This window comes from Polypterus senegalus, chromosome 1 (genome assembly GCF_016835505.1).
Source record: "Polypterus senegalus isolate Bchr_013 chromosome 1, ASM1683550v1, whole genome shotgun sequence".
Taxonomy (NCBI): Eukaryota; Metazoa; Chordata; class Cladistia; order Polypteriformes; family Polypteridae; genus Polypterus; species Polypterus senegalus.
Genome location: NC_053154.1, coordinates 56,102,668 through 56,119,372, shown reverse-complemented (window position 1 = coordinate 56,119,372; position 16,705 = coordinate 56,102,668). Strand labels below are relative to the sequence as shown.

At 38.6% G+C, this 16,705-nt stretch overlaps 1 protein-coding gene across 4 annotated transcripts in view; it reads left to right on the top strand.

Annotated features, from left to right (window-relative positions):
- The first annotated feature begins 8,097 nt into the window (after positions 1–8,097).
- The window catches only part of slc6a5 (solute carrier family 6 member 5), an 89,715-nt gene continuing 81,107 nt past the window's right edge, over positions 8,098–16,705 (top strand). The window contains exons 1-5 of one of the 4 annotated variants that reach the window (XM_039749238.1): positions 8,098–8,276; positions 9,369–9,887; positions 10,923–11,067; positions 11,692–11,823; positions 12,450–12,623. In XM_039749238.1, coding sequence (XP_039605172.1) covers positions 8,274–8,276; positions 9,369–9,887; positions 10,923–11,067; positions 11,692–11,823; positions 12,450–12,623 — 973 coding nt within the window. In that variant the 5' untranslated portion in view covers positions 8,098–8,273. Of the gene's footprint in view, positions 8,277–8,380; positions 8,444–9,134; positions 9,229–9,368; positions 9,888–10,922; positions 11,068–11,691; positions 11,824–12,449; positions 12,624–16,705 lie in introns of those variants that run through there. The other 3 variants (XM_039749230.1, XM_039749254.1, XM_039749245.1) reach the window with 3 other exon arrangements.

Genomic DNA, 16,705 nt, shown 5'->3' with positions numbered 1-16,705 from the left:
ATAGAGGCACGGAACATGGCCCATTTGGACTCAATGTCTCCCCCCTCCCTTGGGATGTGGGACGAAGTTCTGCTGGAGGTGGGAGTTGAAGCTACTTCTGACAGGGGACTCTGCCAGACGTTCCCAGCAGACCCTCACAACACGTTTGGGCCTACCAGGCCTGACCGGCATCCTCCCCAACTATCAAAGCCAACTCACCACCAGGTGGTGATCATTTGACAGCTTCCCCCCTCTCTTCACCGGAGTGTCCAAAACATGTGGTTGCAAGTTCGACGACATGACCACATAGTCGATCATTGAACTGAGGCCTAGGGTGTCCTGGTGCCAAGTGCACATATGAACACCCCATGCCTGAACATGGTGTTTGTTATGGACAATCCATGAAGAGCACAGAAGTCCAATAACAAAAAACTGCTCGGGTTCAGATTGGGGTGGGCCATTCCTCCCAATCACACCCTTCCAGGTCTCACTGTCATTGCCCATGTGAGCATTGAAGTCTCCCAGTAGAAGGAGGGAGTCCCCAGAAGGTATGCCCTCTATCACCCCCTCTAGGGACTCTAAAAAGGGTGGGTACTCCAAACTGCTGTTTGCTGCTAACGTGCAAACAACAGTTAGGACCCATCCCCCCACCTGAAGGCGGAGGTAGGCTACCCTCTCGTCTACTGGGGTAAACCATAACGAACAGGCTCCAAGTTGAGGGTAATAAGTGTGCCCACATCCGCTCGGCATCTCTCACCGCGCGGCAACTCCAGAGTGGCAGAGAGTCCAGCCCCTCTCAAGGAGATTGGTTCCAGAGTCCAAGCTGTGCGTTGAAGTGAGCCCGACAATATCTAGCCAGAACCTCTCGACCTTGCGCAGTAGCTCAGGCTCCTTCCCCTTCAGAGAGGTGACATTCCATGTCCCAAGAGCCAGCTTCTGTAGCCGAGGATCGGACCGCCAAGGTCCCCACCTCGGCCACCACCCAACTCACACTGCACCCGACCACCTTGGCCCCTCCCATAGGTGGTAAGCCCATGGTAAGGTGGACCCACGTTGCCTCTTCGGGCTGTGCCCGGCCGAGCCCCATGGGTGCAGACCCAGCCACCAGGTGCTCGCCATCGAATCCCACCTCCAGTCCTAGCTCCAGAGGGGGGCCCTGGTGACCCACGTCCAGGTGAGGGAATACGCCGTCCAAAGTTTTCATTCATCATAAAAGGTTTGCTGAACCGCCTTTTGTCTCATCCCACACCTAGGACCAGTTTGCCTTGGGTCGCCCAACTAGGAGCATAAAGCCCCGAACAACAGAGCTCCTAGGATCATTGGGACACGCATCGTGGTGGAGGTTCAAGGAGGGGATCACCAATTATATGGTTTCCATTTACTGGAGTCGCTAGCTGGCAGACTAGTTCAGTTTGCCTCCTTACACCTCCAAGGACTTGGGTTCAATTCCTAGTCAGCTTGGTCTGTGTGGAATCCGTATGTTCTCACTGCTTGTATGTTGGACTCCTTCCTCTTAAAGGCATGCATGCTAAGGCACTTGTCATCGCCAATCTGGCCTCGATCAACAGAATATGAGTGTGTCATGAACAATGGCTGCCACTTTGCACACAAGATAGGCTCCAGCGATTATGCAAATTAAGAACAGATTCATAAAATAGAAACAGAACTTAACTGATAGGACTGTGACTAAGATTCTACACAGTTAATATACTGATTTATTTCAAATATATGATAATCTCGGGAGAACTTATAACTATATAATATGAAAATAAATAGAATTTTAACTTACCATATGCTTAATACTAAGCTAATCTCCATTTTATCTTGCTATACAGTACAGTATAACAACTACAACTTCAACATATTAGAATAAACTGGTTTAGCAAATGGCAGAATGAACATGCTGTACACATCATCTGTTGGCGCAGGTTGAAACTGATGCCACATGAATCCAGCCTAGGCTGCTGCCCATGTGTAAATAGTGCATTTCTGTTACGTTTGCATGATTTTTTCTTCTATCACATCTCTAAGACGTGTATTAGGGTAGTTGCGGTCCTAAATTAACCCCATATGATTGAACGTGTTAATGTTGCTATGAGGGAAGCTCCTACTATTGGCCTAGCTTTGATTAATGCCCTCCGCCCCAGACTTGGCTTCAGGACTCCCAGACTGAATTGGGCAGGTTTTAGCACATATCTGTTCCCAAAGAATGCTTAGGAAGTTTTGTAACACCTTTTTCTATTGCCAGAAATTAATTATGGAATTGTCTAAACACATTTATAGATTAACCTGAGGTATTGGCTACACCCCTCGTTTTCTCTGTAATTTTCAATTTCAACAGCCTTATGCCTTCTAGAAACAAGAGTCTGTATTTTCTTCTTCTACCTGCCTGAATCCTGCACCAAAAGCCACCTATTCACTTTGCCAGTGACCTCGTCATCATACCCGTTCCCATGAATTGCATTATTGAAGTCTCCAAAGAGTTGGAAATCTAAGGGAGCAAGGTCTGGGTTAGATGGCGGATGGAGAAGAATAGCCCACCAGGGATGTATAGTTACTTTTTCCTTGAAATATCTGAATATACTTTGACCAAGTGACATAATGCCTACCAAATCCACCCTTTCTGCATTCCAAGCAGTGACTGTACTTACTGAAAAGTAACCTTAATATTCTTTTTTGACGAGAGGCCAAATGATGCGATTCTGTGTTTTGTCTTTTGGTTTCTAGTTGAAAGTGAGTGATCCATGCTTCTTCCTCAATGATGTTTTGCCCTTCAGCCTCATATCTGAATACACCTTTCCATGCCAGTTCCAGTTTTTGTGATCAACTACAGTAGTTGGCTTCATGGAACCCAACATGCCGAGCTTTTGAATATCCTCAGGCATCAAAAATATTGTTCACACTTTCTTTGGATACTGAGAGAACAGTTGTAAGCTTTCTGGTTGTAATCCACTGGTCCTCTCAGCTGAGTTCATTATTCATTAATAATGGAGTGACTGGGCAGCCAGAGTGAGCCACATCAATGAGCTGCAGTTGGTCGTTTTCAGAGTTTGGTATTCATAAAGTCCAACAACTAATGATGTGTTTGTCATCAGCATTGTCTCCATATACATTTATAACTTCCTATTAACGCTCATTATTGGATTACTTCTCTGGTACAAGAAATTCAGTAGAAGCCTTCAGTGTAAAATGTGCCCACACGCTAGGCAACAAAAGGTTTTGTGACGTTGCCAGAGCAAACTGATTGCAGAATAAATTGCATTTTATTTGTTAATTATAATTTTGATATTAAAAGTGTTGCAAATATTTTTTAACCCTTCTGATTTTCATTTGTTTTTGAATTTCCTTAGGTCAGTTATGGCAATGCCGGCGCTGAAACCACTTTATTGCAGAGCACCCTCAGAGTCACTTACACAGTACTGGGGAAACTGGGAATTACTTAACTTGCATATACAATGCAATATGGGGAGGTGAGAGACAATGTGGAATACCCAGTGGAAAAATCACACAGACACTGAGAGGCAAACATTACAGGAGTTCAAACTCAATCTCCAAAGTCTTTGTACAGATTTAAGAGAAACACATATTCAAGTACACTTAAAAATAAAGGTGCCAAAGTGGTTCTTCAGAGTGAGGCCACATGGAAACCAATTTTAATTCCTTAAAGAGTCATCCTCATTAAAAATCTAGAAAGAACATTTACTTACTTAGATCTCTAACAGGTTCAATAAATAACCAAGATGGTGATAGATTTGTGAGATCTCACTGGGTTTTGATTATAAAAGGACTCTTACTGCATAGTAAGTTCAGGGTTTCATGATCTGTCAGCAACCTGCTCGGTAGACTACCATACATTAAAGACTTCTGTGTTCTCCACATATTAGGAAACCTTCTAAAGCCCAAAAAGACCATTTTATATGCTAAAAACCACTTCCCAGAATGAAATGGATCTGAACTACACAACCCAGAAAAATGCCATTACAGAAGCTACACTTTGAAGAGTGCCCTTCAGTTGGGCAGTAGAAGTGCAACCGGAGAAATACTTGAACTTATCTAACGTCAAAATATTTAAAAGCAAATCTGGACCTTGTCTCTAAATGTCATTTCAGCTATTGCTCTTCAAAATATTTAAATGTTTACAAAGGAAAGCCATTCTTTGATTTAGTCGTACTCCACTGAATTTTTTTTTTAAAATTATAGTAACATATGGAAGGATCCAAACTTCATTAAAATATGTTCACACTCAATCAGGCCACAGTGTTCCCTACATTTTTTAATTTAATTTTTTTTTTTTTTGTTTGAGGTTGCAGGTCATTTTATAATATGGGAGAAGTTGCTGAAATATTTCATTGTGAAGCCTTAAGCATCATAGTCAGAATCTGTAAATGTATTATTTTAAAACAAATCTGTTTACGACCATATATGTTAGCTATTTTGAAGTCACGATTTTATATTGGGTTATTAGGTTTTCTGTGAAGATATTCACTTACAGTAGTTCATTTAAAAACTATACAAATTTACTGATTTTATAGATGTTAGCTAACAGATAAGTCAAATGAGTAAATAAATAAAGTTAGAGTTAAATTTGGTGTTTGGTATTGTACTACAAGGAAGGCATGTAACAGAATAAACAATGTAATGAAAGGTAATCTGTTTGAAATGCTGTCTCTAGAGCAAAATAAACTTCATAAATCTTTCTTTAATGACATTGATCAGCCATAAAAAGAATAAGGTTAACTAGTGTTCATTAAACGTAATAGTAGTAGTAGTAATAATAATAATAATAATAATAATAATAATAATAATAGTCCCATGAACAAATAAACATCGGTCTTTCCAACTCGTTTGTTAACCTCTTATCTCTATTTCTCTCTCTTTGGCCTGACTGTTCCTGATTTGATCCAACACAGAGGTCTCCCTCCAAGATGTTGTGCGATTCCCGGACGTGGACTCTGAAAGCACGCAGAGTGCAGCTGCCGGTTTTAAAACAAGTTTTGTTGTGGTGTGTTCGGGTGGAATTGCATGTTGTTTGTTAAAGAAGAGCAGAAATCTATGAATATGGTTGATAAAATATACTGCTCATACGTTACCCACGGTATATTCGTGTACGTGCATGGGAACAAACTGATGCAGAAGAACCCATCAATTAAAAATCTCTTTCGAATAAAGTGCACTCATCATTGGAGCATTCCGGCTTCTTAGAGAACGTTTGCGTTTATCAGCTCTGCATTCCTCCAGCTGACCTTCACTACATTGCCTTTATTCCTTGAACATTGGACAACTCGTCCTCTCTCAACTATCCATCTTATCGCAGTGCTGCCAGTAAAGTGGTAAATTAATTACATGTCAGGGTGTAATTAATTGTGATCACATCACTGGCACTAATATCTCGGGTCAAGGCGAGTCACCAAAGGGTTTTCTCTCCAGCGACTTGCGGATGCAGGCAGTGTCTTTGAAATAAACGTGCAGGCAATAATCATTTACGTTCTCTTTTTTTATTGAACACTTTTTGCAGTTTTTTTATTGAACATGACGCGTTTGCCATTTGAAGACGGCGAATGCCTCAAACCTCTGCTTAATGCGCATTGTGCACGTATGTACTGCAGTGCTATAAATCAATTTGTGAAACTGGGATGCAAAGTTCAGGATATTCCGGTTACGTCCTGGTCTTGTATGTTTGGAAGAACCTTAAAAGACAGTCAAGCAAGCGATCTCCGAGCTGCATTATTACGCGGGAATTCGGAAATATTGCGTTCTTTTTAAGGCCCTCGGTTTTATTATTTGATCATAAACGTCCATTTTTAACGGTAGTATTCGTTGTTCGACTTGACATGCACTTATAGCGCGATAATTCTTTTCTTGTACCATTTACACATCCTTTTCCAAATATTGAAGAGTATTGTAAGTTGTGTTCATCTTAGAAACTAACGCAAATATATTTCAGAGATTAAAGAATGACTTATTCTTGAAATAAAGGCGAACGGCAGAAAACGATTAATATAAAATGTCATGTTATGAAAATATTTACCGTGGGTAATACATCGTTTAGTGCTGCAGGCGCTATGCGCAGACGGCATTCTGTTCGGCGAGCTGCTCACTTCAAAGACTGCTTTTCAATTAAGAACATTTTCTCCTTTAGGAATGATTTCCTATTATGAAACCGATTTGCATGAAAAGACGGCAAAGACCCTGTAGTAGTATTTAAAATAAGAAGTGGTTAATCTGGTAAACAAACAAATTCGACGTATTAACGAACGGCTTCGCTTCTCAAGATGTTGCCCCTGATCTGATGACTGATACCTCACAGCTACATTATGCGTATTGAGAGAAACCAAACATTGATAAAGAAACTGAATCCATTTTCCCTTTATGCAGGAGAGTCTTCTCAACGCAAAATGTGGCTGCTTCGTATATCGCCTCAGTTATAAGTGTTCTAAAACATCTGCAGTACAGATGTACCGAAGGGCTCTTAGCTGGTTCTATTATTATCAGTTCAAAGCAAAGTAATGGAGACCAAAAATCAATTACTATTCTTCATCTTTGACAAAGTAATTAAGACTAGAGTGGCTTGTTAATTTATTTTAGAATGGCTGATCAGCGGACGGTGCAGATTTATGGCTAGCCTTTCTGTTCAACGGTAGTCACCCAGTGAAAGGCAATGAGCTTCTTGAAATAACGAACTAAACACAAAAGAGCGCGAGGTAAACAATGCTGAATACAGCATAAAGGAGGAACGTGTCCCTATTGAAATTTGGGGTAAATCAGGAAAACATATAGCTGGATCAAAACTGGGACAGCAGGACATGGGCCGGGGACAATCGCACATTCTCACGGGCCAACTTAGTGTACCCCACGTAATGACACGGCTAAATCTTCTCGATGTAGGGGTTCACCTACGAGGGCAAGGGAGAACCTACAACTTCTATCTATCTATCTATCTATCTATCTATCTATCTATCTATCTATCTATCTATCTATCTATCTATCTATCTATCTATCTATCTACTGTATCTGCGTACACAGTAGATGCAGTCCACTGTATAAGTATTCTCGAGGACGTTCCACACCATACAGTACGTGAACATGACGCTTTTCTGTGCAATTCAGCAGTCCAGGTTTTGCTAAAAATAAACTACAACGGCACTTCCGAGTTGGCACAGTATACTGAATGCGTACTTTGGAGTTACAGTTTAGATCCTCCGACTGATTTTCTTAATATAGCTGGATGAATAGTGGCAACGTGACGTCAATTGTAACAATAAACGAACTTTACGTGATTATAAAGAATGAGTATATATATATATATATATATATATATATATATATATATATATATATATATATATATATATATATATATATATATATATATATAAATATTGAGTTAGTTATGGACTGCGTTGGCGTACAAAGGATATAAAAATATTCCCAAAGCTAAGATTAACAACTGTGGAACGTTCATCAGTGGGACTATATATTATCTTAAGAAAGAGATATTATATCACTGAAATGTGAAAATTGCACGTCCTCCTAAAAATATTTGTATTCAAAGTAACATCATAACTATTGTTCAAATACGGTATCTCTTCCCTCATCTTATATCGAAAAAGAAAATAAGATGTTTGATAAATAAAAGTATAATCCTATTAAACTCATGTCCTACTAATCTTATATTCTTATTCTTTAGTTACGTTGTATGTAATATTGTCTCCTGTCTGTAGAATCATTTATTTTCAGATTTTTATTTTCTCTATCCAGCGACATGCCTCCAAACTTTTTCTTGGCATGTTAAGTTATTCGCTTCATTACAATAATTATTTCTAAAGTTATTCTACAATTTTTTTTAATTATTTCATTCAAAACAATTGGCATTCCCTTTAAAACTCTTCACTTGTTAAGAGCAACTACTTTTTTCAAAATATCTCGACAAGGATGCGTTTTAAAAACTTTGAATAAAGAATACTAAAAGTCTATGGTCATTCCCTGAAGACTACCTTATTAATCAGCTTCCAATGAGTCACTCCACACACGCAAGCTCTACCAAGATGAGTGACAGCCAGCCAGCGCTTGCGCTTGTTGCCCCTTTAAAAATCTGAATCCAAGGCTAATGATTTATCAAACTCTTATTATCAAGAAAATGTCAGGCGAAGGGCACCTTGCTATGCACTGACGCAAACCCAATCTTTCCCACGGAGGTATAGAAAGCTTTGCTCTTACCAGAACTAAATCCAGTCTTATCTATTGCCTTTCTGGCTCTTTTCCTGCCTTTCCTCTTTCTGTTTGCTCGGGAAAAAATGGTAAGCATGTTTTTGCTCACCCATTTATTACTGCGGTTTACATTAGTGATTTTGATCTGAAAGAAGTCGGTTCTTTTTTTATCTTGTCATTTCTCATTGGAAAATATAGTTTGATGCAACATCTGAACTACAGAAGCGTGGTAACTGACCAAGGTGCTGAACTACAGGCATGGAATTTTACTTGCCACTTTGCTTCGAAGTTCTCTTTCTTGGCTTTGCAAGTTACATTGTTATGTTTTGCTTTATTTATTGAATTCTTGTACCAATGTTTTTGTGCAATATCTTTAAGTATTCATTCTTTTAATTTAATTTTACTTTTCGGCTTGTTTTCCAGTATCAGTTTCTTGGATTTCTTAAATGTATCATTTCTAATTGAAATAACTGATGGTGAAAGGTGCAGCGAATGTATTTGTAATAGAGTAATGCGAGCATATAAGACTATAATTTTCACTTAATTTTTAAACATTAGGTACATGTTTTGTTATTATTATATGTTTTAATTTTCCATGACACTGAATCATTTTTTTACTTATTTGAAAAATAAAAATGAAAGTATTTTTTATAATTTTGGAGCACATGTCAATAATGTTCATTGCTCATAATTACAACAAATGTATAATAATTTATTTTATGATAAAAAAGATTACACATCCTGCGGGAAGAGATTTTGTGTTTAGCTTGCACATAGCACAGCAGCTTGTCTATTGCCTATAAAATCAGTATATGTGCTTTAGTGAATGACAGGGAGGAAATGGGGCGTAAAATTAAAGAATCTTTCTGTAATGGTAAAGTGGAAAGCCAGGCATTGTGTAGATCGTGAGCTGAAAACTAAGCAGATCGACTAAGAAGTAAAAAAAAAAGTGCAGCGTACAGGCTGAGAAAAGATGAACGCAAACGTACTCGGGTCTTAAAAGATTATGCAAAAGGGGAAGCCCGGCGACTGGAAAACTCGGTATTCAATGTCTGCATTTCATTGATGTCGTTTTCCGTGAAAAGGAAAACAATGTGCTGAACATTGCTATCGGATGCACGGTGCATGTTGAATGCCTCTGTCCTTTTCTTCATTGTATTAATTTTTACATTTATTTTTAGGACTTTTCTGAACAGAGGGAAATGACCAAACAAACCGTTATCAGCCCAGCAAGTTTCACTTGTGGAAGTCAGTGTGAAGGCGCGGTGGGAGTTACAATTAAAAAAACGGAACAAGACCAAAACCTACCTTCCGACGTCCTGACACAGCAGCAGCCACAACCTCCCAGGGTTTCTACATCTCCGTCTATAGAGAGAAAAACTTTTTCCCAACCAGAAGCCAAAATAGGTGAAGCTGAAGCGACCAGAATACCTGGGACGATACAGAATTCCCATCCAGTGCAAGACACTTCTGCCACACTCAAGGATACTTTTGAGCACACAGTCCAAAAGGATGCTTCTACAGCTGTACACAGCAAATTGATGTCTTCCCAATGCACTGAAGCTGTAACTAATCAAACTCTAAATAAAAGCACAATGGAGCAAAATAATGCCACAGGCAACTGGACAACCATGAGCTCGACGACTGTGGTATTGGGCACAGATGGCAACACGTCTGTTATGCCTGGCACTGTCGCTGGGGTAAGTGGATACACTTCATTGTTCCACCGCAGGAAGGTCCAAACTGCCAGACAGCGGTTTCATTATGAACAAAACATACAGGCGATGCGAGGTTATATGATACAGATTCATGCATTCATTATATAGAACTTTCTAGCAGCAAAGACACTAAACATTTTGTCATTAATTACTTAGTTATCTGGGGAATATCTCGTTCTGCATTTTTGGGAAGCATTATTATTATTATTATTATTGCTACTGTTCACATGCAATATATCATTTTGAGCCTATACAGATTTGATGATTTATTTAATTAAAATATAAGAAAAGTGTTAGATATTACGCTAGATGTTTTTGGAGAAGTTATAAGTTTTTCTTCACTGGACATATTATAAAATCTAAAATTCTACATTTATTGGAACAGCAATCGAATATTTAAATAGTGAAATCAAAAGTACCTATCGAGCCGCATCATCTCATATTTTCCAATGTCTGATTGCAATGCGTTTTCATGTTGAAGACACCCCTGCCACCCAAAATTCCATTCATCCTAAATGTAAACGACACAATCAGATTTTTCTGAAATTCATAAGCGATTATGCCATTATGAATTTAAAGAATCACACATGTAAAAGTTCCTGTTTGGCAAGTCTGCCTTTGCCGTCATGTCGGGCTATGGACTGATTGACAACACCGAAGCTGAGGGAGATATACTAAGACTCCCCAGAGAAATGAGTCGGTAATTAATGTAACAAAACCTTCGAACAAAGTGGCCCAGAAACCGATTGAAATCGCAGGAATCTGATTCTACATGTAACGTACGTATGGTATCATGGTCACTTCTGATGACCACCGTATGTTTTCGTTGCTTTGTTTACGTTCATGTTAATTTTTGAGAATCTTCTTGAAACACAGAATCACTTATTTTAGATCAAGCAGTGAGCTTTGATTGTATGTCCGTTTCGTGTAGCTGGCAGCGTAGCGCAAAATATGTTAGGATTTTAATTTACTGGTTAATTTATTATTATTGATCTTGTTATTATTATTTTGCTGTAGGAGGATGATGAAGAAGAGGGAGATGAAAATAAAGCCAGAGGAAACTGGTCAAATAAGATGGATTTCATCTTGTCTATGGTTGGGTACGCCGTAGGTTTGGGAAATGTGTGGAGATTTCCTTACCTGGCATTTCAGAACGGAGGAGGTAAACAGGCACGACTGCACCCTTATTGAAACTGCTGAAGCTTTCCGTTGAAATGTGTATTCTACATGTGCATGTAGCGTTCAAATTCACAACCTGCAAATATATATATATACTGTGAATAAAAACATGCATTTATATTGTACTTATTTTTAAAGATCACTCTAGAAAGTAGTTAGATATCTGATTGCAGTATACATATTACAGAATTCCCTCATTTAGGTAAATGACGTGGACGTTTGATCACACTATAAATAAGACGGCTATTTCTGCAAACATATACGTGACATTTCAATAACTGTTAACCTGTATTAGTATGTTCATGTATTCCATCGAAATAAAAACCGAATTATTAAGTGCAATAAATGCATTTTTCAATTAGTATTACACTCTTGATGAAGAAAATCCCCGTTGAGGGGTATTAAATGCTTTTGTCGTCTTTAAGCACAACTGTTGTAACTTTCCATTGATCCCATTGACGTTCATCTTCCCGCGATCCAGTGAAGAAAGGCGGGTAAAGAAAACAAAGATAAAGCAAAAAAAAAAAATCAGAGTTGAGAGGTGAAAAAGTACTTTTGCACTGCTCCATATCCTAAAGTAACTGAGGCTGCTTCTTTCTTTCCCCAGGTGCGTTTTTAATCCCTTACCTGATCATGCTGGCTCTTGCTGGAATTCCCATTTTCTTCTTGGAGGTATCTTTAGGACAGTTTGCTAGTCAGGGACCCGTGTCCGTCTGGAAAGCCATTCCTGCGCTTCAAGGTAAATACATATAGCAGACAGGTATTTCCTTTGATATTTAGTAATAACAAACTTTGAAACATATGTTTTGAAAAAATAAAAAAAGATTTTTTTTTCAACTTAATAAAATTGTTTAAATGTCTTTGACTTTTGATGCCTTCTTCACACATCTGTGATTTAATTGTCGCAATGCAGAGTGTTAATAATTGCAGTGTTGATTATATGATTATATAATTGATTCTTATTTTTTCATCTAAAAATTGTAAAATGCGATATTATCGGCCGATGCAGGTTTCTTGTCTTGCGAGTAAGATTGCCAGGATAGTCTGCTGCCCCCCGCGGCTCAGAATTCGGTTTAGCAGATGCGATAAGGGCCGGGTGACTGGTTTCAATTTTACTCGATTAATCGCATCACCCGACAAAAATGTTCAAACGGTCGAATAGGCAGGAAGAGGTAAAATCACCCAATTAAATGATTTAATTATTTTAGATATTGCTATTTAGAGAAGTCATGTAAAAGACCGAACAGTCTTGCCTGTGCTACTCAGAATGGAGGTAAATTGTTCAAAATTGTAAGAATGCGCGAATGCTGCAGTCTTGGTCTGCAAATGAATCTTTCCAACCATCTTTGCACTTTTTCTCTACAGGATGCGGAATTGCCATGCTCATCATCTCCGTTTTAATAGCCATATACTACAATATTATAATGTGTTGGACCTTGTATTATCTATTTGCTTCCTTGAGGTCCACACTGCCCTGGGCCGAGTGTGGAAATCCGTGGAACACACAGGATTGCAAAGACAGGCGCATGCTTTTATTAGGTAAGTTTCCGATAAGGTGGATCGACGATAGGAGGCCCATCTCTCCTCACTGCCAAAGCAGCTCTCAGATTACTAGGTCAGAGGTTCGAGAGCGTGCATGTTTTTTTCTGAAATGGGCAAAGACTCATCAGGGCGAGTCAAATTCGGGCTGATGCGTGGGGTTTGTGGCAAGCTTGCAAAAATGTCAATGTAAAAAACCCGTTTTCTTCCCTACCCACTTTGAGTTAATACCGAAAATAAATAAATAAATAAGTTGGTTACTCTTTCCTTTCTATTTTCCAGCCTAATTCCAGACAGTGTTAAGCCCGACCTGCCCTCATCCGAGGTTGTTTTAGATGTTTTTTCTTCAGTGATATCATCTGACATTTACTCTTGGAATGCACGTTTCATACTTAATTTGTACTTGATAACGGTAACGTGTAATAACAGAACAGCTTAGACCATGTTTAAATTGTAATTCTGGCCGTTTTAAAACGCTGCCCCGAGACTGCCTCGCTATCCCCTGAAGGGTCAACTGCTCCCCTTTCTTTCCTAGATCAGGAACGATGCCGTGCCGTCTTGTTCTAGATAAGAATTCGTTGCAGAACCTTACGCTTTACGTTCTTAAGGTTTTACTTTCCCTTTAAAATTTACTGAAATCGCTCCATGTGCTTGATTAAGACGCTAGATACGCTGGATTTATTAAAAGAAAACCACCGGTCTACAGTTAAAAAAAATACTCTCAACATCTTTGGGGTAAATTTTTTTCGCCAAATGTATCCACTCTACGCCCGGGGTTATGTGCTCTCGTGCTTCTGAACATTTCTATAATTACCGTCAATCATTTTGCTTCAACCTTCAGTCAGTAGTGTTCAGTAATGTATACCCTTTAGCAGTAGCAAACAGAGCTAAATTAATTCTCAAAAGGTTATTGTTCATACCTTTTGCGTTCAACAAAAGTTACCATTGCCTGCAGAGTGCTCACTTTCAGAAGGAGACATGTATGTATGTGTGTGTGTGTACTTTTAGTTGTATACTACATGCTGTTTTTCTTGTTGGGTTTTAACGTTACGTTTTTGTGTTTTGTTGTGGGACTTTTAGCCATATTTTATTTGTATTATATTGTAAGCGCACCGAATAAATTATACACTGATGTGAATTTAATTAAAATTGAAAAATCCAATTTTTATCTCAGGATTGTTAAACAATGCATTGTTACAGCTTTGCTTCAAGATGATGATTCTTTTAAAAAAAGATTTTACGTCACTAAACTGTGTTTTTCTTAGGTATTCGCTACGTAAAATAATACACGCCATTATATGACATTCATGTACCCGAGGAGCGTACGCAGGGCACACACACAGACGTATGTCTTCATCCATACCATTAAAAGTAAAGGTGCCAAGGTGGTTCTTCAGAGTGATGCCAAAAGGGAACTATTTTTGGTTTCTTAAAGAATCATTCTCATAAAGGTTCCAGAACGAACATTTGTTTATTTACTTAAATAGATGATAAAAGACTTTAAAACACAACAACACAGGCTAAGTTCAGGTGTTCTTGACCTGTATCCTGCAAGGCAGACTATTAGTATACATAAAGAGTCCCGTTTTGCCCACATATATGAACCATTTCAAACTCAAAGACCCAGTTTTATATGAACAGAACCCTTCTCAAAATGAAACGTTTTTTTTTTTGTTTTTTTTTACCAAGCAATGATTCTAGGAGATACCACACAACCCAGTCACTTTCATTCCAGAAGCAGTATTTTTAAGAGAGCTTCACACTCATGCAGAGTAAGTTCGGAATCGCCCATCAGTCTAACCTGCATGTCTTTGGAGGTGCGAAAGAAAATCCAGAGTACCGAGAGGAAACCCCCAAAGACACGACTAGAAAGTGCGTGCGTCATTGATGGCGAATCCTTCTTGGTTGGCTGTACCAGAACCGTTAGCAGCGCCATTATACGCAGCCACACATTTCTCAATTCTAAGCACAAAATGATTACGAGACTAGATAAGGTTCATATGGTGCTAAATGTGTGTGTGGGTGGGTGCTTTGGGGGATCTGAACCTACGATCTCAGTCTTCTACCATTCAGCCAGCACAAGCGCAGAAGTCGACTATAGCAACATTCCATTTTTATAATCGAAAAGAATTACATTACAATTCAAAGACATATTCAGTCAAGTTCGCATGTCTTTGTTTGCTAAAACTGTTAATCACTGGTCACTATCACAATGTATCCACGGAAACTCATTGTTTTAAATGAATTATGGTTAATCGGGGGTTTTAAGAACGAACGCTTATAAGATTCTGACCTCCACTTGGATTCGATAATCAATAAATATCATATTGTGGCCTAATGACTAAAGCGATGGGTTGTAAACCATAAGATGTCTAGTTCAGTCCTCCCACTCTGACTCACTGCGTGACCTTGAGCAAAGCAATTAAACTGTCTGTGACACAGAAGTAAAATATGTATATGGAAGCCACTGACCTATAACTGTGTACTTGCAGAGAGCCTTGGGATTCTGTTCATTATAGGAAAGTGCTGTGGAATGCAGGGATGACTGTTTCGTACTCTATTAAAATTCAAGTTCAAACTTTCAAATGGAAAATGACAATACCCTCTGTTCTGGCAATGCATTAATAATATACACATTCATTTGTACAGATAGACACTGATAATCGAAAGAAGCATTATCAAAAAGAGGCTATTTGTGAAGGTACAAGGACGGGCTCTGCCTCTGAGCGCACTGATGCCCAATCCTTCACCCTTTTCAGCTCAGGCCAGAGACGGGAGTGGACTCGCACTTTACGTTAATTCGTCCATATTGGGAAAGCCTGCTCTGTATGTCCATATATTCAACTCCATGCGTCTTCTTAAATGAATTCCTCTCATACGAAAGGGAAGTATGTGCAGTATATATTTGTTAATAACTGCCGCAGCCTGGCTTATTTATTTGTTTGTTTATTAATTTTTTAAATTTTACTTGCAGCGCTCGTTCCCTGCCTGTGGTCCCGCTCCAGGTAAAAAGAAAAACCGTACAGTGTTTAGAAAAAGGGTAGTTAATACCTTATTACAACGTAACTCGAAAATCTCAGACACTGGCGTTTCAAATATACAAATAATATATCACCAATGTTAAAATTGTGACTTTTTACTAATAGGTATAATGGAGCCATTTAGCAAAACGGCCACTTTCTTTATCTCCCACTTTGACAATTTATCGATTGTCTGCTTAAAGATCTGCTCATTTGGAAGAAGCCATAACATGTTTCATACTTTGCATTTTCCAAGGCTTTTCTTTTTCAAGGTAAAATAACTTCATCGTCAAAAATGAGGTTACTGTATTGAAAATCAGCACGTTTCTCTGGCAGAACAAATGAGAGCGATTAAATAGGTGGTAATAAAATATGTTTAATGAAGAATGAACACTTTAGTTTAATTTTCTTCTGATTTTATTAAAGGAGTATTGCTTTATCTTGTTACTGTTCACCTGCCTTTTCTTGCGTACATAAAATGTGGTGTAACTATACTGATATTTATGTTTATTTCATTTTATTTACAAGTGTTCGCAACGAACTTGACTTTGTAAAGTTATCTTTCCGCTACTCCCATCTTCATGTTTGCAGAACACATACAAATCCCTTTTTAAAAAATAACAAAGGAACAAATCAAAAGCATTCATATCGATAAAATCGAATCATTGCATAAATATAGTTAAAATTATGCATTTTAAAATGTTTCACAGTACTATACTGCCAGCATTTATTTTATACGGTGTCGATTACAATAGAAATTCAGTGGCGGACGAAAGCCCATCGAACTAAATAAACCAAAAACGGAAGAAATCGCACCAGAAGCATTCCGGAGTCAGAAGTGGCCAAGCAGTCGTGACCTGCTAACTGCTCACAGATCGAAGTGCTGCTCAGGCATGGCCCAAATCTCCGGGTGTCATTAAGCAGTTGTTCTCAGGTACTCACCTAAATGCACTCGGCCTTTATCTCAACAAACAATGCGCAGATTCCTACACAATCATTTTTTTTTCTACCATTTTTTTAATCGATGCCCAGTTTCCTTGAAAGACTGCGATATTATAATCG